Genomic DNA, 25438 nt, shown 5'->3' on the forward strand with positions numbered 1-25438 from the left:
CTTGCACCACCTTTTGTTTTCTCAATAGTATACGCATGCAATCATTAAGCAACCTGAAGCTTACACAGGCTTGGCCCCCTGAACTTAACCCACAGGGGGGCGCTATACAGAGGAGTACAGTACGCTCTGAAGAGGTTTAACTTCACATCAATTGAACATGAGTAGAATTTCCTCCCCAGCATGTTAGCTTATGCATATAATATACGGCGCTGCCTGTACAGATCATCATCATCCGTCGGTTGGTATGTTATAACATGTCCCAGATACTTAGCTTTACAGATAACACTTGACCTGACAGAGAAAAAGATGTAAAGGAGAGATCCTGGCAGATCATTACGACACTCCTTTTGGGCATTATATTTCACATCAAATGCTACTCGCTACTGTAATGTGTAGAGATAAATATGTATTATCAAATGGGGTTCCGTACGCGTGGTCTAATACATATCACACCGGAGGTCCTTGAAAAGGTTGAGAATCACTGCTTTAACTAGCATCTAAGTCAGGCAAGGGGTTTCTCAAACTGGATTCCAGGGGCTCTCTGTGTTCCTTTAGGGGCGGAGTCTGTAACTCTGACCAACGCATTCTCACTCCTTAGACGGCAAACGAAACGGGTGACTTCTTTTTTTGCGGACCCGTCACCAGGGGTGCGATGCTCACGGGACGGCCTTGCACGCCGTGCAGGAACCTATTTGACCAGGAGCACGCATAGATTTAAAACAACTTAAAATTCACACCTCAACAAAGTTTACAAAGGCTCCCGACTCACACCAGGTGGATTTACATAGGAATGAGCCTAGATGCATATCAATTGTCCATTGTGTGACCTGTAGTGTAGGTGTTAAGCGACGTGCTCGTCACGTCATTAAAATACAGTGCAACCACGTTCCAATTCAGCATTGCAACACTGCCTTTTACGTCTTGGGTTTGAGAACGGCACTTCCGCATTCCTGGATGCGGACGTGCCCGGCTCGGCACCGTTTGACTGGAAGGGTGGGGGGTACCCTTCCAGTCAAACGTTTGACTTTTGGTCACATTTGTGAGCAGGCCTGGTGTTTCGGGCATCAACTCGCGAGATGAGAAACGGTAGAAACTAAGCAAAATAACTTTTTTTTTTTTTTGGCTGATTTTCGTTTTTTTCCATATTAACACAGTTCGAATGTCGAGCAAGCTTTCAATCCCAACAGATATCCGTTTTAACGTCATTAAATGGTTAAATTTGTATAGTAAAGTAGGCTCCTATTCTGCTAGTCTGTGTGCCTGTTTGTGGGTCCTGTGGGCGGAGAGTTTGGTAGAGAGTTGCTAACCCGAGAGGTTTCGATTGGTCATAGCTAGGCATTGTACTCCGGTTACAAGCCTAATCCCCGCCCATCAGTTTCGCTCCTCTCTGTGGTGGTGTAAAGTTACTAAGTACATTTACTCAAGTACTGTACTTAAGTACAATTTTGAGGTATTTTACTTTACTGGAGTAATATCCACTGGGTGAATATTCAACCTGAGGCTGAAACTAACTTCACCACGGTGGACCCTGCCTGGTCCAGAGCGTTAGTGAGTTCCCTCTAACGCCCTGGAAGACTCAAGAGTAGTGAAAATAAACAAAACCATTTCGCTACTCACTGAAACAAAGGCTGTTTTGTGTTGTTGAAAGTCTATTCTCGGAGGTGGGAAGCCTCTCAGCACCCCAGCTACTCTGTAAAATACACTTTTTGGGCAGAAAATGTCCGCAAGACGGAAATTATTTTTATTTACTCCACAGTGCCCTCTACAGATTTGGTTAATGGTAAGTTCAAATTGTCCAGATCTGTAGAGGGCGCAGTGGAGTAAATAAAAATAATCTCACTAACGCTCTGGACCAGGGCTAGGAAGCGGCCAGTATTGCGTTAGTCTTTTTCGGGACAGAATCTAGTTATATAAACAATATAAGATTGTAGCGAACACAGCAGCTAGGTGAGGTCAGCCCCAGCTAAACAGGCCGCTCGACGTTCGTATGGAAGTATTTCACTGAAGATGTGGCCAAAACAACAGTGGAGTAACGAGGCTAGGAGCTTTAGCATTGTTAGCTCGCCGCCAAGCGTCATCATGGCAGAACGTACACCTGGTGTTTGCATTTCTCCATTTACAACTCGTACATCTACATAAACGTTCAGATTTCAAATATAAAGTTCTTATCTCATGACCACGGGTGTTATAATTATGTACGGGCCCTCATAAGTACCCGTATCTTCCGTATTGTTCAATAAAAAGCATTTTGATCCGATTGATGGCCATCTCCGTTTTTTTTTTCAACTACGCGGCCGTATCGGTTGGGGGGGGTATTGCACTCCTGATACGTTATAACTCTATGAGAAAATGGCCGCCGATCGGATTAAAATGCTTTTTATTGAACAATATGGAAGATACGGGTACTTAGACCCACCCGAAGTGAATGGTAACATCCGTTGTCATGAGGTAAGGACTTTATATTTGAAATCTGAACGTTTCTGTAGATGTACGGGTTGTAAATGGAGAGTGCAAACACCAGGTTGGAGTTAATCCAGCTTGTGCGTGTCTTTATCATTAGTAGGTAAACCTCGACTATAGTCGACTACCAGTGGGTCAAATTTAGTGGTGGAAGAAGCACTTGGTGGTAGCAACACCACAATATAGAAAGTAAAAGGCCTGTGCTCAAAATGTTACGTTCAAGCAAAGTAAAAGTACAAAAGTATTGGCATCAAAATATACTTAAAGTACCTAAAGTAAAAGTACTCAAATGTTTGAAAATAGCTGATCTACAAGCTCACAACACGTTGCAATGCGCATTGTGAGCTTGTAGAGCGGCTATTTTCAAATAGCCTATGTATAAAATACCTAAAAAAATGTACTTAAGTACAGTACTTGAGTAAATGTACTTAGTTGCTTTCCACAGTAAAAATCCGAAAATGGGGGAGTGGTTAGAGGAGTGGCTAGGTTGAATAAATTACCCATTGTTCACGCCCATTACCTGGAGCTGAGAGGTGCTAGAAAGTGGAAATTCTTTACAAGGGATTATCTCAGTTTAGACTATTAAAGATGACAAGATTCAAATGATCACATCTTCTTCAAATGTGTTCCAATTTCAATGAATGATACATCATATGAAAGCTTATATTCTGTACCTCAACAATCTGTAATAAAATGAAAAATGAAAAATGCCCCCTTGCTGCCTAAAGCACTGTACCCGCTCACATTTGTCACAATATGCATTTTGGTGAGTGAGAGTGTGTTGTACACAGTCGAACCAAATGGACCCTAACGGCAGCGTTAATTTTGTCGCACTGCGACACATTGTGAGCTTGTAGATCGGCTATTTTCAGCATGCAACCAAGTGTAAAATCACTTTTTGTCGACAAAAATCTGCTGTAGATTTAGTCGACTAAAATCTTAAGATATTTAGTCAACTAAAGCTAGACTAAAACTAAAACTTTTCAGATGACTAAAATATGACGTTGTGAACTAAATGGAAACGTATTCAAAACACTATGACTAAAACTAAATTGAAATTTGCTGTCAAAATTAACATCCATTTGGTTCCATTTGTACACTGTCACTGAGTCAAGGGGAGACCTTGAAATGTAAAAGTTTGAGAACCATTAGTCTAACGAAAACCCTCTTGGTGTCTCTCAGTACGTACGTGTGTCCTACGACACCAAGCCGGACCTGCTGCTGGCCCTGATGACGAAGGAGTGGCAGCTGGAACTGCCCAAGCTTCTCATCTCGGTCCACGGAGGCCTGCAGAACTTCGAGCTGCAGCCCAAACTCAAGCAGGTGTTCGGCAAGGGGCTCATCAAGGCCGCCATGACCACCGGAGCCTGGATCTTCACGGGAGGAGTCAACACAGGTGTGTGTGTGTGTGTGTGTGTGTGTGTGTGGTGGAAGACGTGCAGGCGGACCGAGGGGAAGGGGAAGGGAAGCTGGTCAACTTGTCCCGAAACCGTTTCACCACACAAGCCTTTATAGCGTCTAGGCCTGTCCCCGACTAAGGATTTGTTTAGTCGAATCTAATTGCCGACTAATTGCCAATAGTCGACTGGCAGTCGACTAATGCAAAAAAAAAAAAAAAAAAAAAACCTCTTTTCTTTTTTTTTCTTTTTTTTGCCAAAATACATTTTATTTCAAAGGGCCAAGTCTACACAGTTTGTTTTGTGTCTCCAGCAGAGTTTCTAGTGTCTCTATCTCTCTCTGGAAGAGGTTGCACATGAACTCTGCAGCCGCACTGAGGCGCTCCAACACAAACAATACCAATACAAAGACGAGGAATAAGAAGAATAAAGTGGAAGTTACGTGTGGTTGCAGGTGTAGACTTGGCCAAAAAACAATTAAAAACATTTCTGGCCCTTAAAAATAAAAAATAAAAAATAAAAGAAATCTCGACTAGATTCGACTAAGAGACACGCAGTCGACTCGGACCCCCCGCGACTAACCAGTCGACTATTCGACTTAGTCGAGGTCAGGCCTAATAGCGTCCCAGTGCAGGGGGGCGAGAGTCCAGCGAAAATATAGCCGATCAACAAGATCACAACGCGTGCTGGTGATGTTGTAGATCGGCTATTTTTTGGGCGAAGAGATTTGATGTAGAGGGAAAAAAGGATGGGGACTTGTATAGAATCCTGGGGGACTTATAGGTCAACACAACATATAGGATTTAATTGGTTATGTATTTCTTGTGAACATTAATTAATATGTTTGTTTGTTTGTTTGACCCACATTGAATAGCTGCTGTATTGATGTGCATTATTGTTTTACCCCTGCTAGTGCCAGCGCTCTTGAAGGAGCACTTCACCTATTTTCAACCTTATCTTCATAATGTGTCCTTACTAATGCTCGGATGGCACAATCTCCTTCTACTCACAATGTGTCTCCCCACTATTGAGAGCACAGGGATAGCAGCGTATGTTAGTTTAACCACGTTTTATACATCGGCTCGAAAATAACCGACCTACAAGCTTGTGGATCGGACATAAATAAAAAGGAACTATTGAGGGTCCCTGGCATAACATCTTTTTAGATGTGGGTCCGCGACCAAAAAAAAAAATCAATTTGCGGGTCCTGCTTTAAACTACTTTAATCAGGTATATATTCAGGTTGTAGCGGCACGGACTCTAGCAGGGCTTTTAGGATCCGTGTGCCACAGTTTAATTCCCCTGGCTGAAGACGCCACGGCGCTTCATTCAGCCTTGGCGAGGCTGGAGTGACGTGGCACATCAGACAGAGCTCTAGTGAGTGGATGGTTAGAGGTGGCAGAAGGAGGGTCTGGACAATGAATGGACAGATTGATGGATCGATCACACAGTGGAGGTGGAGAGAGGGTCAGGGGGGGAGAGGTGGAATGAGGTGACCCTGTCTGTCAGACCGACGAGAACATGATGCACCCTGTCTGATGCTCACGTGTGTGTGTGTGTGTGTGTGTGTGTGTGTGTGTGTGTGTGTGTGTGTGTGTCAGTGGTGTGTTTGTGAGGATGGATGCATCGTTTCTGAGATGGGTTTATCTCGTAAAGCCATGTGTGTTGCTTATCATCTCTGTCGGGTGGAAACCTCATATGTCCAAAACCGTTACTTTTCAGGATTCTAATCCAAAAGCATCAAAAGCAGCAGATCTACAAGCTCGAAACGCGTCGCTTCGCGCCGCGTTTCGAGCTTGTAGATCTGCTACTTTTGATGCTTTTTTTGTGACGCTGTAGTATGGGGCGTTAATTTACAAAAAACACGAGTTAGAATATGGAGATAAGAGGTTTCTGTCCCGACAGCAACGTTATCTGAAATGAAACAAGGTATTGATCCTGACCAACCTTTACCTGTTCTTTTATCTGTCTGTCTGACATACACACACACACACACACACACACACGCACACGCACACGCACACGCACACACACACAGGGGTGATCCGTCACGTGGGAGACGCACTCAAAGACCACGCGTCCAAGTCCCGGGGGAAGATCTGCACCATCGGCATCGCACCGTGGGGCATCGTGGAGAACCAGGAGGACCTCGTTGGGAAAGATGTACGTACCTGTGTGTGTGTTTGTATTTCTATACTTATGAGGACCAACAAGTCCCCACAAGTATAGTAGAATTTGAAAAATAGACACTCTGAGGACAATTGTCCTGGATCCTCTCAAGAGAAATGGTTGTTTTTTTTATGGTTAAAACACATTTTAAAGAGTTTTACAATGAGGAAAACATTCAGGTTGGAGTTCGGGTCAGGATAAGACATTTCGAGGTTAGGTTTATATGTGTTAGGGTTAGAATAAGACTTTTAGAGGTTAGGTTTATAGGTGTTAGGGTTAGAATAAGAGTTCTAGAGGTTAGGTGTATAGGTGTTAGGGTTAGAATAAGACATTTAGAGGTTAGGTTTATAGGTATTAGGGTTAGAATAAGACATTTAGAGGTTAGGTTTATAGGTGTTAGGGTTAGAATAAAAACATTTAGAGGTTATATACATGCTTGTATCAATCAGTGATACCAGCATCATTCGTTCGTATTCACGGTTCCACTGTAAAATACAGAAGAGCATTAAGTATAGCCTGCGGTCAAGTGATCTGTGGTTTATGAATGTGTGTCAGTAGTATGTGTTGCTGTTGGTAGTCATGGATGTGGGAGATCTTCTGACGGCTCCATACCGTACTGAATAACTTCTAGTTTGCATTACGTCTTCAGACCAGGACTTAACTATTTTAACCCCAGCCTCCGTATTGTGGGGGAAGGTTTCGCAGAAAATTCTGCAGCAGATCGACAAAGCTCACAAGCGCTTGTGAGCTTGTCGATCTGCTATTTTCAGATAAGGCTTTCCCCACAATAACAGAAAAGACCCTACAGAGCCTGAGGGACTCTGGTCAAACATGTATGGTTTAAGTGGTTTAAGTCTAAGATGTACAGAGCATTGTGTGTTCTGTATCCTCCATAGAGGGTGATCCCACACAGCCCGTTCCCCCTGGGGCTCATAACCTTCTTCCAGGAGAAGGATTGAGTTCCCACAGATCATTAAAGGGTCCATCGTAGCCAATTAAAGGCTGAATGACATCCAGAGTATTTGTGGAAGAAGCAGTGCAGAAGGCGTGCTCAGCCCAGCGGTTAATCTCTGTGTCAAACACTCACTGGTGATGTTGTAGTAGCAGACTTGTGAGGTTATCCACATTTTAGGGTGGCATTGAAAATTACCAAAAATAGCTGAACAATTATAGCCGGGAAATAGCTGATCAGGAAATAGCTGATCCACTTTGTAGATCAGCTATTGTTCGGTGTTGCCGCACAACGATATGTTAGCTCGGGCTTCATGTGAGTGCATGTTTTAAAATGACACGTGAAGTTCATCATTGATAAGAACCAATACATTGCCGTTGGCAGCTTATTAAGTGAATTGCTGAGTAAGCCGATGTGTAAGTGCTGCTGCCACGTGCTTTATGTGTTTGACGCCGATGACACCCACAGATGGTTCAAGCGTCATATTTCTGGCACTAAATATATACACACTAGACATCTGGGCTGAACTGTGGGAAACCACGGACCCCATGCTGACTCAGTCAAATCCAGAGAATTAATTTTCATCTCCGAGCCGAGCGTACCATGATACCATCATATCCTATAGAACCAAACTTGTCAACCAAAGGTGATTAATGTCGATGGCTGAAATCAATCCACACATTATCATGTCCGTTTAGCTGATATGCTGCTTTTGATGCTTTTGTGTAAACGCTGTATGATGATCAAGCAGGGCGTTAATCCATTAAGACCGGCAACGCGTCTGTGTGATTTTAATTCATTTCTTTGTCTATACAAAAATAGCAGATAGCACGGCACCAGGTGCCGCACTATGAGCTTGTAGATCTGCTATTTCTTTTTAATCTTGAAAATGTGTGCAAATCTTTGAATATGTAAATATTTGTATAACTCAAATCTTTGCTTCAGAGGGTCCCTGGAACAACATATTTTGAGATGGTGGTCCGTGGCCAAATACATATCATTTTGGGGGAGCACTACTGATATAGTAACATACTGTTTGTTTTAGATATGTATTTGGCCGCGGAGCCCCATCTCAAAATGTTTTGTTCCAGGCGCCCCCAGAAGCAAAGATTTGAGTTACAAATGTTCGCTTTAAAATATATATATATTCAAAGATTTTTAAAATGGCAGATCTACAAGCTCATAGCGGCACTCAGCGCTATACTTGTACTGTATATGTACTATTTTTGAAAATCCAAGGAAATCTAAAATGACACAGATTGAATGGGTTAATTTACGAAAAAAAACTCGAAGTTATGAAGATTGGTTTTTGCCCAACAGCAACGATATGAGAACAAAATGAGAACAAAAATGCCTGCAACTGACAGCACCGGTGTGTCTGTCCCTCCATCAGGTGGTGCGTCCGTACCAGACCATGTCCAACCCCCTCAGCAAGCTGACGGTCCTGAACAGCCTGCACTCGCACTTCATCCTGGCCGACAACGGCACCACGGGCAAGTACGGAGCCGAGGTCAAGCTGAGACGACAGCTGGAGAAGCACATCTCCCTGCAGAAGATCAACACACGTGAGTGGAGCATAATATAGTGTTTGTCAAAAAAAAGTACATCCACCTCTCCATATACTGTACATACAGATGTGACATTTGAGAGTTTCAGAGGGCCTTTCATGGCAAATCAGTGGGTAATCCAAACCTGTTCATGAAGAAAGTGTGACATTTGCGAAATGGTGTGAAATGGTGCCAGGTGTGTACTGGTGTCATTTCAAGCAAAGGGTAATCTGGTGCAAATAGGGGGGACAACTGTGACTTTTCAGGGAACTTTCAAGGAAAGATCAGGGACGTGAGAGTTTGGCTGTCTTACCTGTATCGACACTAGGGCTGGGTGCGGTAACCGCAATACCGCCATACCGCGGTACGGTATACCGCACGTCGGGTTCATTACCACGATAAAAAAATTTTTTTTATATAAAAACAAAAATTAAAAAATATTTTTTAATATTATTTTTTTGATATTTTATATCATGACATGCTATTCTAGCCTGCTGTGGTGTGACTGGTGTCGGCCGGGGTCGTGTCGGGGGCGGGGTTGGTCGGCTCTTTAACATTGCGTTGTGGCAAGTAGGAAAGGACGGATATAAACGAGCAGATCTACAAGCTCAGCGACAGCCCAAAGTGTTGCACTTTTGCTGTAGAAAGACGAGATTTACAACCCCTGATAAGAGGGTGGAGGTACCCCGGGGCCGGGGGTCGACAGGAGTCAGAGCAGGGCCAGTCCATTATTATTAAACTGGGGGTTTGCTTTTGTGTGTGTGCCTGATAATTAATAATTTCTTGGCTTTAGTATTACAGAAATTGTTAGATTGAATTATATATAGTCTACCCACACAACACAGACATATAAAAAGTAAGCATAAGCTGTTTCGACACATCAACCTTTCCATACATATTGATACAGATTATTTGAATCGATTTCAATGCTAATTTTCCTCAGTATCGATACTTGTCGATGCCAACTCACGCAGAAGTTTGTCAGGTCAAGGACCCCCAAATTAATATATATTTGGCCACAGACCCCCATCTGAAAATATGTTGTATTTTGGATGCTATATTAACACATTTTTGCTGGGGACCCGCTGAAACCCTTCAAGAGAACCCCACTGCTGACATAATGGGCCCCTGGGACCAGACAGAAAGACCTGTTCCCTTTCTACACTCTCAGAGTTATGGGGGTCCGTGGCCTAATGCATACTGTCTGCGGTCCTTGAAATTAAAACGTTTGACAACCACTCCTAAATATAAACTAGTGGGATAAACACTCACTTGATGATCATGATGTTTTCCTTCTACAAAGTCAATGTTTAGGCTGTTCCTTCTGTTTTCCAGTAGGACTATTGGGGCTCAGTTATTGACATGAACTATGAAGCCCTTTGACAGGAAATGCAGAGTTAACAGCGAAGATTTGTGCAAAGGCACTGGCTTAGGGCCCTCCCTGAGCTCTTGGGCCCCTTGTCTAGTTTAAGGGCCCGTGCGGTAATCCACCCCTGGAGCGTGGGTCTGTCAGTCAATCACCATGGCACACCGACCACAGTGACAAAAGTGACATGCGCCGTGGTCAAACTATACCTAGCCTGAATGAATGCTGCAGGATTACTGAGTGTGTGTGTGTGTGTGTATTTTATCCGGGCCAAAGGGGGATTCCTTCTAAGGTGGAGAGATTCCCTCTAGGCCCGGTTCGAATCCCGGGTATTACATGTTTGCATGTGTGAGGAATGTACATTATTGGATATTGCCATTAAGACATGCCTTGTACTGTAGATTGACAATAAGCAAGGTAAATACTCACATACATAAAATGCAGAGAGTACAATGCAGTGCCTCAAGAAACTAGGATACCAGGTTAAACAATTAACCTTTTATCTGTGTAAATAACACAGACATCCCACCTCTCCCGGAAGTTGCGGGAGTGTCCCGGAAATTAGCGTCTGCCCCCGGACATGCTCCCGAGTGATAATAAATCTCCCGCAAATGCCGGATCAGGTCTAGAGCCCGCCTACTAAATATATGAAATATATGAACATATATGGCAATTATATGTAGAATATATGCTGTATGCCATATTCAGGTTCATATATGTGGATTTATAGGAAACATATGTGTCATAGCTCATATTTATGCCACATATATGTTAAACATATATGTAGAATATATAAACAATATATATATGTTCATATATTTTCTTGACCTCCCTGAAATGATTATTTCCAGGGTGGGATGTCTAAATTACATTCTTAACATCTACTTCATTAGTAGTAGCAGCAGCAGCAGTAGTAACCCGTGGGTGATCACAGCATGACCATGAGCAGCATCTTATCCCAGCTTTCAGTAATTTGTCCTCAGGGTTGCATGTGAAAATGCGGTCGGCGGCCTTTCCCATTCGGCCTTTAGAAGCGTTTTTCTTTTTCTTTCTTTTTTTCTTCTTTTATTTTCTTTAAGGCACATCTCAGAACTCGATTCAGTGACTCCCTTCTATGAAACTCACAGCTTATTTGAACCTAACGGCTAATCCCTGCTTTCCTGTGCAGAGACAATCAGTGCAGTGCGGGTAACAATGATATGTCACGCATGCACACACACACACACACGCACGTACACGCGTACACACACACACTGTGATGTATAACACGTGTACTCTGATGATAAGCGCTTTGCAGGTCACCCAAGGATACCGCATACATCCAGATAAGACAGTTAATACAGATAGCAGATCAACAACAACAGCTGCTGCTGAGATAACATCATGCAGTCATATCATACACACATGACAAAGCACCAGGAAAGGATAATGTAAACATGGATGTTTTTTTTTCTTCAGTTTGACCTTAAAAGCAGCAGTTGTTGTGGAACGGCGGAGACTTGCGAGGGAGAGCATTCTACAGTAGATTAGAGATACACCGGCCTGGACGATATATATCGGCCATTATTTGACATCATTGTATCGGCAATCCTGCTTTTTTTTTTGCTTTTGCTTGGTTGGACGAGAATCCTCTCTCTCCATCCACTACCATTGAAAAAAAATACATGCTTTTTTAGCTGCCTTGTATTGATATTTAATGTATTCAATTCTTATTTTAAACTTGGCCTCAGTAAACAGGAACATCCAGGGTGCAGTATGGGACTGGGCAGTATGGGACTGGGCTGAACCAAAAGAGGCCATAAATGTTAGTAAATGATTAATTGCACACCCCATGTCTAGTTTAAGGTTTCATGTATTTAGTTGAGAAGTGGGCGCGAAGCGACATGTTTCGAGATCATTGTCATTTTTTAATTTGAATCCTGAAAAGTAAAAGTAAGTACGTTTTGGACATGAGGTTTCCACCCGACAGAGACGATATAAGTTAACTGTACATTCCTGTGTACAATGTGTTTGTTGGAGATTCACTTGTGTCCCCTGGTCGGCCTGACAATAAACTGAACACGGAGATGGATTTCTTTAATCCTCTCTATTTATTTGTTCAGGGCTGTACCACCATTCAGGAGTCATAATATCAGTAAAATACAGATGCTTAATGTACAGTATGTGTAAATGCACTTGGGCAAATGGCACAGCAACAACAACCACACACACACACACACACATGCACACGCACACTGCGGCACATCCAGCTCGGAGTCGGTACAAACACCATTGTTCTTGTTCGTGGGGGGGGGGGGGGGGGAAGCCAGGCAGAGAGGGTGATCCATAGAGTCTCCTACGGTCTGGGATGGCACCTGTCAGTGTGGTTTTGACATCGTTAACTTGTGATCAATCTGGGAACCCGTCTGCAAAAAAAAGGGGAAAATGTTCTTGAGAGATTCACTTGTGATAAACCTGACATCAAAAGGAAACACGGATGTCTTCCTGTGCGTCATCAAGTCATGTGACCCGTGGACTTCCCTTTGTCATCCTATGCCTGGGCTGATACAAAAGGGGCTGGGCAGGCAAAGGGACGCCCAGGCGCCACGCTGTAGCAGCAACCCAACCAACAACCCTATGCTTACAACAGAGGACCAGGCGCCAAACTGGCATCCCAACCGACAACCCTATATGCTACAACAGAGGGCCAGGCGCCAAACTGGCAACCCAACCGACAACCCAATGCTACAATAGGAGACGAAGGTTGTTGTAGATACAATACATTTTGTACAAAATTACATTTTATTCACACAAAACATAAAAACCTTCTACCACCACTTACACGCGTGTCTGCGTGTGCGTGTGCGTGTGCGTGTGCGTGTGCGTGTGCGTGCCCGTGCGTGTGTGTGTGTTTCATCCTTACTGCCGTGCTGTTATAACAGCTACATTTCCCTTGGAGCCAATAAAGATCTATCTATCAATCTAGCACTTCTACTGTAGACTGAAGACAAGTGAGGAATTGTTACACTATATCCTGTTCAACTTTTGAGTTTTAGCGGCAGTAAGAAAAGAAAAGAAAAGAAAAAGGTGAGATTGAAAGCAGCGCTGGAACATTGCAAGTGTAATTGTTTTTTAAGCCTCCTAGCTGTATATTTCATCTCGATGGAAAAGTTCAAACTTTTTTTTTAGTTGGTCTCCAGTGTCGACTGAGCCACTTTAAAGCCACAATACAGTATGAGTGCTTCTCAAAGAGTTCTGGTGCCCCAGCGAAATAGTTTTGAAACAAATACACACTTACAGGGTCTGTAACTCAAAGAGAGTTTACAAATGTAACCATTTTTTTTTTTTTACAATTTTGTCCACAATTCCATCCATGCTGTATTGATGTTGGTATCATAGGAGAGATAACAGGCAAACGTTGATCAAAATAACAATTATTTAATTAAGAAATGCAGATGTTTAACAATAATTTAACTCTTGAGAGCGTAAAATGAAACCAAATGGACCCGTAAGGGTCCATTTGGTTTCATTTTACGCTCAAGAGTTAAAGATCCATAAGGGTCCATTTGTTCACCAACTCTCCATCATTTAGCTGGGGACCACCTGGAACCCCCTCAAGGACCACTGGTGGTCCCCGGACCGCTGGTTGAAAACCGAGAAACCACTGCACTAAGAGGCTGCCACTCCAGAGTGGGGCTCTGTCTGCACATCACAGTCACCACATGCAAGAACATCCCTTCAGGCACAATATTCCACCTGACGGACGGATGCCTGCGATGATGATGATGATGATGATGGAGATGAAGGATTTCCTCTGCCGTTTCCTCTCATGTCCTCATGTATTCAGCTCCAGATGGGCTGCAGTGACATGTTTACCTTCCCCTGTGGAATGAATGCCTTCATCAGTGTGAGATGGTCTGACTGCACACGTCAGGGTGTATACCACTGCTGGTGATGACGTGCATTTTAAGTGTGCGTGTGTGCGTGTGTGCGTGGGGTGCACAGTACAGCAGCATGTTATAAATTATTATTGGTTAAGGCAGTGCGGATGGTGGGTCGTTTATCTCTGTTTAAACAGAGATTTTGAGGTTTTGAGAAGGAGCTTATCCACAAGTTTCCTAGGGCATGGTGGGCATCACTTCCTGATTTAATCTCTGATGATCAAATCGACAGGAAGTAATGCCCACCATGCCCTAAGAAACTTGTGGATAGAGTTTCAAGAAATGCCTCCAAAGCGACCGAGAAGCGCAGTCATTATGCGTGGGAGAGACGGATAGACTCTGTGTGTGTTCTGTGTTCATGTGTGTAGTTTAGGTACTCCTTAGCTCTGGGGGGTGGGGGGGGGTCAAGCACCATTTCATCATTTGATTACCTGTCAGCGGTCAATAGAGGAGAGCATCTATTTGCTTCGCAGCACGAGGCTGCTCCCCTATGGGACACAGAGCTGCTCCCCTATGGGACACAGAGCTGCTCCCCTATGGGACACAGAGCTGCTCCTCTATGGGACACAGAGCTGCTCCCCTATGGGACACAGAGCTGTTCCCCTATGGGACACAGAGCTGCTCCCCTATGGGACACAGAGCTGCTCCCCTATGGGACACAGAGCTGCTCCCCTATGGGACACAGAGCTGCTCCTCTATGGGACACAGAGCTGCTCCCCTATGGGACACAGAGCTGCTCCCCTATGGGACACAGAGCTGCTGCCCTATGGGACACAGAGCTGCTCCCCTATGGGACACAGAGCTGCTCCCCTATGGGACACAGAGCTGCTGCCCTATGGGACACAGAGCTGCTCCCCTATGGGACACAGAGCTGCTCCTCTATGGGACACAGAGCTGCTCCCCTATGGGACACAGAGCTGTTCCCCTATGGGACACAGAGCTGCTCCCCTATGGGACACAGAGCTGCTCCTCTATGGGACACAGAGCTGCTCCCCTATGGGACACAGAGCTGCTCCCCTATGGGACACAGAGCTGCTGCCCTATGGGACACAGAGCTGCTCCCCTATGGGACACAGAGCTGCTCCCCTATGGGACACAGAGCTGCTCCCCTATGGGACACAGAGCTGCTCCCCTATGGGACACAGAGCTGCTCCCCTATGGGACACAGAGCTGCTGCCCTATGGGACACAGAGCTGCTCCCCTATGGGACACAGAGCTGCTCCCCTATGGGACACAGAGCTGCTCCCCTATGGGACACAGAGCTGCTGCCCTATGGGACACAGAGCTGTTCCCCTATGGGACACAGAGCTGTAGGGCCGATGGGAAAAGAAAGAGAACTGCTTCTTTTTCAAACATATAGTCATTGTCGGGTGGAAACCACATACTGTGTGTCCAAAACTGTTACTTTTCAGAAAATGTAATACGAAGCCTGTTCCAAATTTGGATCCGATGTAGTAAGCACCAGAACCAAGCGCAGGTGTTTTCGATGAATCTATAATGATTAAAATGGAATTTGAAGTTACAATAGGTTTGTATAGGAAGGGGGCGTGTCTGATCAAATGAATGTCAAATATCTAAATACTGAATCAATCAATTTAAAAACTGTCTGGGGCGCTCTCAAAAGCCTGAGTAGACGATAACAGACCCCAAACATGTTTGAAAGTGAAATGTCCCTTTTAAGTAAAGTTACTCACAACAAGCTACAGGCTTCAACAGATTAATTTAATACAGATGAATGAAAACCATTCTGACGATTATGCAAAGATAATTGTAATTATCTCAAATAATAGGTGATCAGGCAATTAAGCAATGATTGTTGCCAGAGATAATAGCCACACATCCTAATCGCTGTGTCTCCAGGCAGAAAAGTGTGAGAGGCAACAGCCTCTCACACTTTCCAAAAGCTTCTGTCATACTGTCTGTATGTCTGTCTGTTTGTCTGTTTGTTTGTCTGTCATACAGTCTGTGCAAAGAAAGCAGTGACAACGATCGGGGGGTAAAGGGGAAGGGTCCAGCCTCCCTCCCACTTCCGTTTCGTCTTTCGTCATGCAGATTTGTCCAAATGTATGTTTCTAATTAATCAAAGCATATCGTTGCTGTCGGGCAGAAACTTCTTATCTCCATAATATTCTAACTTCTTTGTGTTTTTCGTAAATTAACGCCCTACTTGATCACCCTACAGCTTGAGCTTGTGTCTCAAAGTAAAATCTTATCAAACCGGGACGTCCTTGCGATTAAAAAAGTTGAGAATCGGTACATTGTTGCTGTAGAAGCAGTATGTTATTATCATGTATAACCAGTATAGTATTATTGTTGATGCGGTATATTAGGAGCAGTATTTTGTTCTCGCATGGCATTCGGATGCAGTTCCTCGGTGGTTCCTCATACTTTGCCCACCACCTCCCCTCCAGCACATAATCATAACAGAATGCGTCGCCACCTGTCAAAACTCATCATGTAAACACGGTTATGATGCCAGCCTCCCAAGTCTCTTTGCTTCCCCTCGGCGACAGCCTGTGATATCTTCAGCGTTTTTTCCTCGGCGTGGTGCCGTCTCCATGCAGTCTGTTGCGTTTCGTCACGTTGCCGCGCCGGCACGGAGAGACAGACGCAACAAATATGTAAAGGTCAGCTCGTGTTCTACGGAGTAAACAGAGATGAGTGCAGGCTGCTTTCGTGAATTTTGTCAGCATATTGTCACTGTCGGTGGAAACCTTGTATATCCTACACCGTTTTGGTACTAGATGTTCGGGTCTCTACGCAGTAGCCTGGTTCCAGACGAATCTGCCATTGCAAAAGAACATGGCCCTCGGCAGATTAGGTCTGGCCCCTCTCAATAGAGATTTGATTTCTCTCCCTCCGAAGTTGTGAGGGACCAATCGGGGCCCAGTATGCAAATATGGGGCGGGTTTATCAACAGAGGCATTTTTTTTATTTGCCCCTCGGAAATGCAGGTTCCACATAGAGATTCCAGACTATCTACACAGTGATATTAGTCTGGCCATGCCAGGCTAGCTACGCAGCCCCAGTGGTGGAAAAAGTACTCAAGTTTTTTTTACTTATAAGTAAAAGTATCAATACTGCAATGTAAAAATACTCTGTTACAAGTAAAAGTCCGGAATTCAAAATGCACTTGAGTAAAAGTCCAAACGTATTTTTATCAAAATGTACTTAAAGTACCAAAAGTAGAAAGTACTCATTATGCAGAATGTCCCGTTTCACAAGTTTTCAAATGTAAAATGTATAAAAATTCTTTGAAAATTGCGGATCTACAAGCTCACAATGCGACGCCTTGTGATAATTGTAAATTGTAAACTACGCACACAGGCAGTGCATTATGCATGCAGTGGACAAACTGAGCACTCTTTCTGTGCAGAGGAGATGCTGCAACACTCTGTGATCACAGTGGGATTTGAACTCATGACCCACAGCACTGCTAATGCGTTTACAATAATGTGCTTGTAGGAAAACTGATATCTCTTACTGCTTTTATTGTGTGTGTGTCTGTGTGTGTGTGTGGGGGGGGTGTCCATTTGCATTGCACTTCACCAGAGTTGTAATGTAACTAAGTACATTTACTCAAGTACTGTATTTAAGTACAATTTTGAGGTATGTTTTACTTTACTGAAGTATTTCCAATTGTCATCAATACTATTACTTCTACTCCACTACATCTCAGAGGTAAATATTGTACTTTTACTCCACTACAATTATTTGAAAACTTTAGTTACTTTGCTGATATAAATTATTATATTATAAAACTTACTTTAACCACCTCAGCCCTATTTTATACCAAGGCTATTTGAAAATAGGAGATCTACAAGCTCACAACGTGTCGCATCGCGACACGTTGTGAGCTTGTAGATCTGCTATTTTCAAACATTTTAGTACTAGTACCAAAAGTTAAAGGATATTCTGATGCCAATACTTTTGTACTTTTACTCAAGTAACATTTTGAACACCACACCTTTTACTTGTAGCAGAGTATTTTTTATATTAAGGCATTGCTACTTTTACTTAAGTAAAATGTCCAAGTACTTCTTCCACCACCGCACTCCACTCCAAAAGGAAAATGTCCTCTCTAGTAATGTGAAGCGAGTAAGATGTTCAGGTCAGTGTTAAATGATGCCTGCAGATTTGTCCAGAATGTCATGGTTCAATGTCTGCACTCATAACAACCCATGAATACCCAAGTACAGCATATGAAACTGTGTTATACAATTTGAAAGTGTCCTTTGAGTACACTAGGAAGGACAAGTACACCAGAGACAGAACACTGTCTGTACTGAGTGTTTTGTTTTGTTCTTTCATTCTGAGTGTTGCCACTCAAAAAAAAAAAAGAACTGCCAAAAAGAAATCACTAAAACGCATACAAAGAACCGTCTGGGAAGGTTTCATGGATCGATACCCAGCCGGCACCTCTTGGCTTTGTGTCCTTGAGCAAGACACTGAACCGCTTACTGCTCCCGATGAGCAGGTTGGTGCCTCCTTGCATGGTTGGTTGCCTGTGTGAATGTAAAACAGTATTAACCCATTCAATCCGGGAACGCATCTGTGTCATTTTTAGATTGCTTTGGCTATTAAAAAATGACAGATCTACAAGCTCATAAGCGTGGCACAGAGTGCCAGATCTGCTATCCGACCCCCATCTTAAAATATGTTGTTCCAGGGACCCCCAGAAGAAAAAAATGTTTGCTTTAAAAAATATATATGTATTCAAAGATCAGCCACCGAACCGGGCAGAATCATTTTGGTCTCACAGCCACCTTCTACCTCACAGAGCTTTGTCAAATTATAGGAGGATTTTCCACGATTGAAAAAATAAATAAAAAAATAGAGCTGCTATTTTTGAATAGCCAAATACATCTTTAAATGTCACAGATGTGTTCCCGGTCTTAATGGATTAATAACACACTATAGAAATGCATGCATTTTGTGCAACAAAGGGCAACATTTGTGATTCATCCAGTTGCACGTCTATTATGGCCACACATGACAGGAGAAAGTTTTTTTTGTTTTCTGTTTTTGTCCACCGCTGACCGTATGGTAACGACCTTGATTGAGAAGGAAAAAAAGAAACACATACGATAAGAGAGGCGGCCAAGCAGCACGGCTCAAATATGATGTATTTTAATCATATACTGTCTCTCACACAGAGAGAGAGAGAGGAGAGAGAGAGAATAGAGGGACACACCAGGGTGAAGGTGAGACGTAGCGGGAGGAAATTTGATTTATACAGGGAAGGAAAGGAGGGAAGAGAGAGCGAGAGAGGGAGGGCACGACCGATACCAGCTTTTTAGGTCCGATGCCCATTTTGAAGAGTCCTAGACCACTGATTCCTGATGTTTTGACCCATATGTTTATTTTGTTTTTAAATGAGAATGAGATCAAGCAGGGCCGACTTAAAGAAAAAGTCACTGGACATTTGAGGCAGGCACTATGGACCATTTACCGGCTCAGTGGCCTTGCGATTAAAGGGCCCGCCCTGAGATTTGTAGGTCAGGGTTCGATTCCCTGGTTCGGATCCTGATCCTGATGTTTTGTAATAATAATCAAAATCTACAAAGTAACTAGTCAAAATAATTGTAGTGGAGAAAAAAGTATATTTGCCTCTTAGATGTAGTGGAGTAGAAGTACTGAAAACTGGAAATACTCTAGTAAAGTAAAAAATCACACCCAGTGTGAAGTGGGCGGTGTGGTCATCACAGTGGTCATCATAGTGATGGAAGCTCACTTCAAAAAAGAAATACATTTATTGAAAATAATCTTTATTGGTCATCACATTGATGGAAGCTCACTTCCAAAAAAAATTTTTGGAAGTCCATAATCTTATTTATAGGTTATTAATGTCATCATGTGTCTCGCTAGCCAATCACAGTGCTGAATAGAGTCAGCCAATAGAGTCAGCCAATCACAGTACAGCTAACTGGGCCAGCTGGGCCAATCACAGTGCAGGAAACTAATACTAATGAGATGTCCCAACCCCACTTATAGGGGCGGCTACACCGCCCAAAAATACCTCAAAATTGTACTTAAGTACAGTACTTGAGTAAATGTACTTAGTTACTTTACACCACTGCTGGAGGGTGTACTGTGCTTGTACATGAAGCCGTCTCACGCTACAGAAACAGGAGATAGGCTCCCCGCCCTCAGCGCCCTGCCCTATATGGACCACACGGCTCCACAAGGCTTACTTTATTCACTGCGGACAATGTATTACCTTGAGGGTTCTGTACTGAATATATAGGCAGGAGGAGAGGAGTGAAGAGAATGGTGTGAGGAAGTACATAGAGGACGAGGAGACGGTGAGTGATGACAGAGATTTAAACATGAATGTAAGCAGTATATGTCCTCTCTGACCCGCTAGTGTGCTGTTTAATCTATTTAGACCGGGAACGCATCTGTGTCATTTTTTAGATTTATTTGGGCTATAAAAAATAGCAGATCTACAAGCTCATAGCGCGGCACCGAGTGCCGCGCTATGAGCTTGTAGATCTGCTATTTTTTAATAAAGAATCGTGAACATTTTTGCAAATATATATTTTTAAAGCGAACATTTTTAACTCTGTTCTGTGCTTCTGGGGGGTCCCTGGAACAACACATTTTGAGATGGGGGTCCGCGGCCAAATACCGATTATTCTGGGGGTCCTTGACATGGAAAAACGCTTGAGAACCACTGATATTATAGCAACATGAGTTATTAAAAAAAAAACTGTTAGGATTTAGAAGACATTTGTAGAATCCCCCAGAAGCAAAGATTTGAGTTGCAAATGTTCGATGTTCGAATGTTCGCGATAAAAAAATAATAATGCAGATCTACGAGCTTGTAGATCTGCTATTTTTGAATAGCCAAAAAAATCTAAAAATGACACCGATTATTTCCCGGTCTTAATGGGTTAACCCTGGACACAACACTACAGTCCAAAACACTTTTACATACATACACATGTGTGTGTATGTGTGTGTGTATATACGTGTACCCGCGTGTCGGTCACCTTCAGCGACTCAGCTGACATTTCATTAATCGTATACATAATGATTAATGTCTATAAAAGATGAATTATACCGCGCTCACAGGTAATTGAATTGTAAAGCCATAAGGCGTCGGCTGATTAGCCGAGGCACTGACCTCCACCAGGCCCACCAAGCAGAACTTACAGTGAGGTTTACTGTATTGTACGTTGACGATGCATTGCTATACCCTGCAGAATGTGTGCATACATTATGCTGTACTTTACGTGTCCTGTGTTTCGCCAACATGTTCCTGTATAGCCTCCCCCCCAAATTGAATTTGTATTCTTAAAATATACATTAACTATGAATTAATTAATAGAGTTAATGTGCAAAAAATAAACCATGCAAGTTTAATCTGCAACACAATTTTTTGTTAGGCCGGGAAACTGAGAGAATCAGAAAATCAATCAAGCCGAGAGTCCGATCACAGATGGAGGTGGGGTAAGATGCCTAAATAATAGCCAGAGCTCTGATCAACAGTCTGCGACAGGTCTTGGAGGCATGTGGAGTGATCCTGTGCTTGCGAATCCCGGACAAACTTCGGAGCTTTTGTCAATTATAGTAGTAAATATATAGTAGTGTATATATAAGATAAGATAATAATAATATTTATAAACGAGGGGCCAAATACGTTTTTAAATTACAAAGCCGATCTTCAAGCTTGTAGATCGGCTATTTTCACTACTTTTGTGATAGTCTCTGATGAAGTAGGGCATTCATTTACGGGGGGAAATGAACATAAAAAGTGTAAATATGGAGATACCAGGTTTCTGCCCCACAGAAACAATAATGTACGGTACTAGATACATGGTTAACCATCAACAGACGAGATGAGATACAATGAAATTCAATCTTTATTTACCCCCAAGGACAAATCCATCTAGTAGCCAGTATCAGAATAAATGAAATAAATAAATAAAACAAACAGACACAAAGAATGAACAGCATGAATATGTGAAGTAAACAAAAGCTCAATATAAAAGATAAATAGACTTCAATATAGAGCTACTTTAGGCCTACAGACACAACAAAACCATCCCATGGTGTGGTTTAGACAAATTACCTCAATAACTTATTTTTATTCCCCAAAAACATCCCTAGAAGAGCTATACAGCATCTTTTCATTTTCTGTGTCTTTGTCCTCATTTGGAATTCTATATCCTATGAATGATGCATACGCTTGATCCACCAGAATTTGGATATGTGGGTGATCCACAGAGAATTACACCAAACGGCAAATTTGAAGGTGCACCAGCAGAGATTCCACAGCACTGGAGATTAACTTTGTCCTTTGAATTCATGACAACCGGATCTCCATAATATGCCTATATATGAGCATAGTGGTGGACAACCGCATATCCAACCGGCTCGACACCGGGCACCGCACTCCCTCTGGTCCTCTGCGACACGTGTGCCGAGTTTGAACACGCACACACAACTATTTCACACATTTATAGAAGGGACTAATGCTTTGGAGATATACAGAGTGCAAGAAACTACTTGGATTTTAACGAGCATGCTTCATAACAACATTTATCCAAGCAAAAAATATGATTTTTGGGGGGGGTGGAGAAGTGGGTTTTTCCAGTCCTGACTATGAGCAGGTGTAGGAGTACTTAAAACGGAATAAAACACAAACATGAACAGAGAGTGTCTCCAATTACCACAGCGCAAGTACAACTGGTGCCTTGTTGCAGAGGGAGTTCCACAGTAATTGCGTCGGGGTTTAAGGGGGTTTCAGACATGGATGGAGGATGAGGATGGGGAACATTATGTGACAGGCACAAACAAACAAACAGCTGCCGTCAGCTGTACGCTAGGGCACTCCAGTGGTTCCCAAACCGATGTCGAGGACCCCCGAATTAATGTGTTTGGCCGCGGACCACCATTGAAAAGATTTTGTGCCAGGGACCACCATACAAGATTCACAAAGCTTTTATTTCCATTTTCATTTTTTTTTTTGTGGCATGAACCCACATTTGAAAGGATTTTGTTGTTACAATGTTTCAGAAAGATTATATTATTTATGCTATATTTGCTATATTTTTGATGCTCTTAACTAATTTAGCTGGGGACCCCCTGCAACCCCTTCAAGGACCCCTGGGGGTCCCCGGACCCCACTTTGAGAACCACTGTGTTAGGCTAAATGATTGATAGTTATAGGAACTGAATAGAGCTTTATGGGTGTATAACTCAGAGAGTGTACAAATGGATTCCATATGAGTGATCGTACCTGGATTTGAAAAAAAGGCAATGTCTGCCTCATGACATTTGTTTATGTAACGGGTTCAAACAAATCACGTTGCTCCTTATCTTTACAACAATTAATTGCCATGATACTGCTTATCTCTTCAACATGTTAAAATAAATTGCAACGCCTCCCTTATCTTTCTTCTCTCAGCCAGCGTAGACACATGACAACGTTGTTTGGCAGTGAGCAGCTGTCATGATAAAAACCATGCCTGCATTGATGAAAGGAGCTATAAGCTCGGAGGCATGCCATGTCAATTCTATGACTTAACGATCATGATTCTCTTAATAACGATTCTGGTTCTCCGTTCCTGTCGGCAGTGGTTGTGTGATGGCTCGGTTGTGGAGCCTGATGGCTACTGGCACAAATGGTGGACAGTGTTGCCAGATTTTGCGAGAGAAATAAGCAACCAGGTCTATGAAAACAAGCCCATAAGAAGCCCAAACATCAGCTATTTGATAATGGCCGATCTACAAGCTCACAATGCGACACATTGTGAGCTTGTAGATGGGCTATTTCTCAAACAAATCTTGGAGAGAAAAAAAGTGAAACATTTTGAATATTTCCTAGAAATGTAGTGGAGTCAAAAGTACAATATTTGACTTTGAAATATAGTCGACTGAAAGTCATAAGTATCCAAAAAATACAAATACTAAAAGTAAAATTGTAGAGTAGCCTAAAGACACAAAAAAATTGCTTCTCATCCCCACTAGCTGCACGGTTGAGAGACATTCACCATTTGCTCATTCTCTGTGACACTTACTTGGTTGCCAGTGTTGAGTACCGACACTAGCTGATATTTACGCTATACATGTGTTGCAGTGTGACACATTGTGAGCTTGTAGATCGGCCTTTTTTTCCCGGCACGCAACCGAGTACAAAATCAGGCATTGCAGTGTCTCTGTCTGTCAGTGTCAGTCTGAATGTTTCAATGTTCTGTCTCTGTATTCTATGCGAAACACACACACACACACGCAGGTACAAGCATGCACGGGCGCGCACACACGCACGCGCACACACGCACACGCGCGCACGCACACGCACACACACACACACACACACACACACACACACACACACACACACACACACACACATAACCAGCAGGGCTGCAGCATATTCAAGCAACGCATCGTCGGAATATTCACATAACCCACTCTCTCTCTCCTTTTCTCGCTCATCATTATCTTTGACAGTGATCCACCCCCCCCCCTCCCCCCCTCCCTCTACTGTGGGAAAACCCTATCGCTGGCTTGCAGTCAAAATAAGAATTCAAACGTATGACAAGTGTCACACCACCATGTCTCCATTAGACGTTTTACACATGTTGTGCATGTTCAGATCTGTGTTTTTTTTATTCTCGTCGCTGTCGGGTGGAAATATCCAAAACCATGGGTCTATAGGGGGTCTATAGGGGGTCCGCCAAATCTTTGTGTGATAGGATTTCGTTTTTTTACATTAACCACTTGAACCCTAGAATTCCTTTTCTGAGGGGAACATTAGCCGAAAATAGCAGATCTACAAGCTCTGTGTAGAGGGGGAAAAAGAGCAGACTAGTAGGGGGTCCCTTCATCTCTCTCTCAGCTAGGGGGTCCTTGGCCTGAAAACGGGGAGAGAGAGAGAGAGAGAGAGAGAGAGAGAGAGAGAGAGAGAGAGAGAGAGAGAGAGAGAGAGAGAGAGAGAGAGAGAGAGAGAGAGAGAGAGAGAGAGAGAGAGAGAGAGAGAGAGAGAGAGAGAGAGAGAGAGAGAGAGAGAGAGAGAGAGAGAGAGAGAGAGAGAGAGAGAGGCGTGTGAGATCTTAAGTGGGGTCAGATTGTTCTCACCCTTTTCTCTCACTCTATTTCCTTTGCGCTCCGACAACAAACAGACAAACTGCAACAGCCTGTTATTACCAGTAACCCAACAACTACACACTGCAGCAACACAACACCAAACAAACAACACTGCATCCCTCTGCAACACATCGTCTCTGTCGGGTGGAAACCGCATATGTCCAAAACTGTAGCTTTTCAGGATTCAAATTCGAAAGCATCAAAAGTAGCAGATCTACAAGCTCAAAACGTGTCGCTTCGCGCCACGTTTTGAGCTTGTAGATCTGCTACTTTTGATGCTTATGTGTGACGCTGTAGTATGATCAAGTAGGGGCGTTAATTTATGAAAAAAACACAAAAAACTTGGAGATAAGAGGTGTCACGCCCTGACCCAGGAATGTAGTGTGGACCCAGAAACGTAGACGGAAAGGCAGGGGAGAGGCCCAGGACGTGACGAGAGTTTTCTGCCCGACGACATCACAGCTGTCACAAACCTTCTCTGCATCCATTCCTGCTGCCTGGATCTCAGCCTCACATCCCAAACAAATAAT

At 43.3% G+C, this 25438-nt stretch overlaps 2 protein-coding genes across 3 annotated transcripts in view; both read left to right on the forward strand.

Moving 5' to 3' along the window:
* The window catches only part of LOC308087919 (H-2 class II histocompatibility antigen, E-S beta chain-like), a 662842-nt gene that overhangs the window by 302209 nt on the left and 335195 nt on the right, over positions 1-25438 (forward strand). The gene's annotated exons all lie outside the window — the stretch shown is intronic.
* The window catches only part of trpm3 (transient receptor potential cation channel, subfamily M, member 3), a gene marked incomplete at both ends in the record, with an annotated part of 344779 nt that overhangs the window by 201027 nt on the left and 118314 nt on the right, over positions 1-25438 (forward strand). For both annotated transcript variants that reach the window (XM_080432157.1, XM_080432158.1), the window contains 3 exons: positions 3643-3856; positions 5896-6020; positions 8372-8543. In XM_080432157.1, coding sequence (XP_080288283.1) covers positions 3643-3856; positions 5896-6020; positions 8372-8543 — 511 coding nt within the window. The remainder of the gene's footprint in view (positions 1-3642; positions 3857-5895; positions 6021-8371; positions 8544-25438) is intronic.

This window comes from Gymnoscopelus braueri (assembly GCF_963280865.1).
Source record: "Gymnoscopelus braueri genome assembly, chromosome: 7".
Lineage (NCBI taxonomy): Eukaryota > Metazoa > Chordata > Actinopteri > Myctophiformes > Myctophidae > Gymnoscopelus > Gymnoscopelus braueri.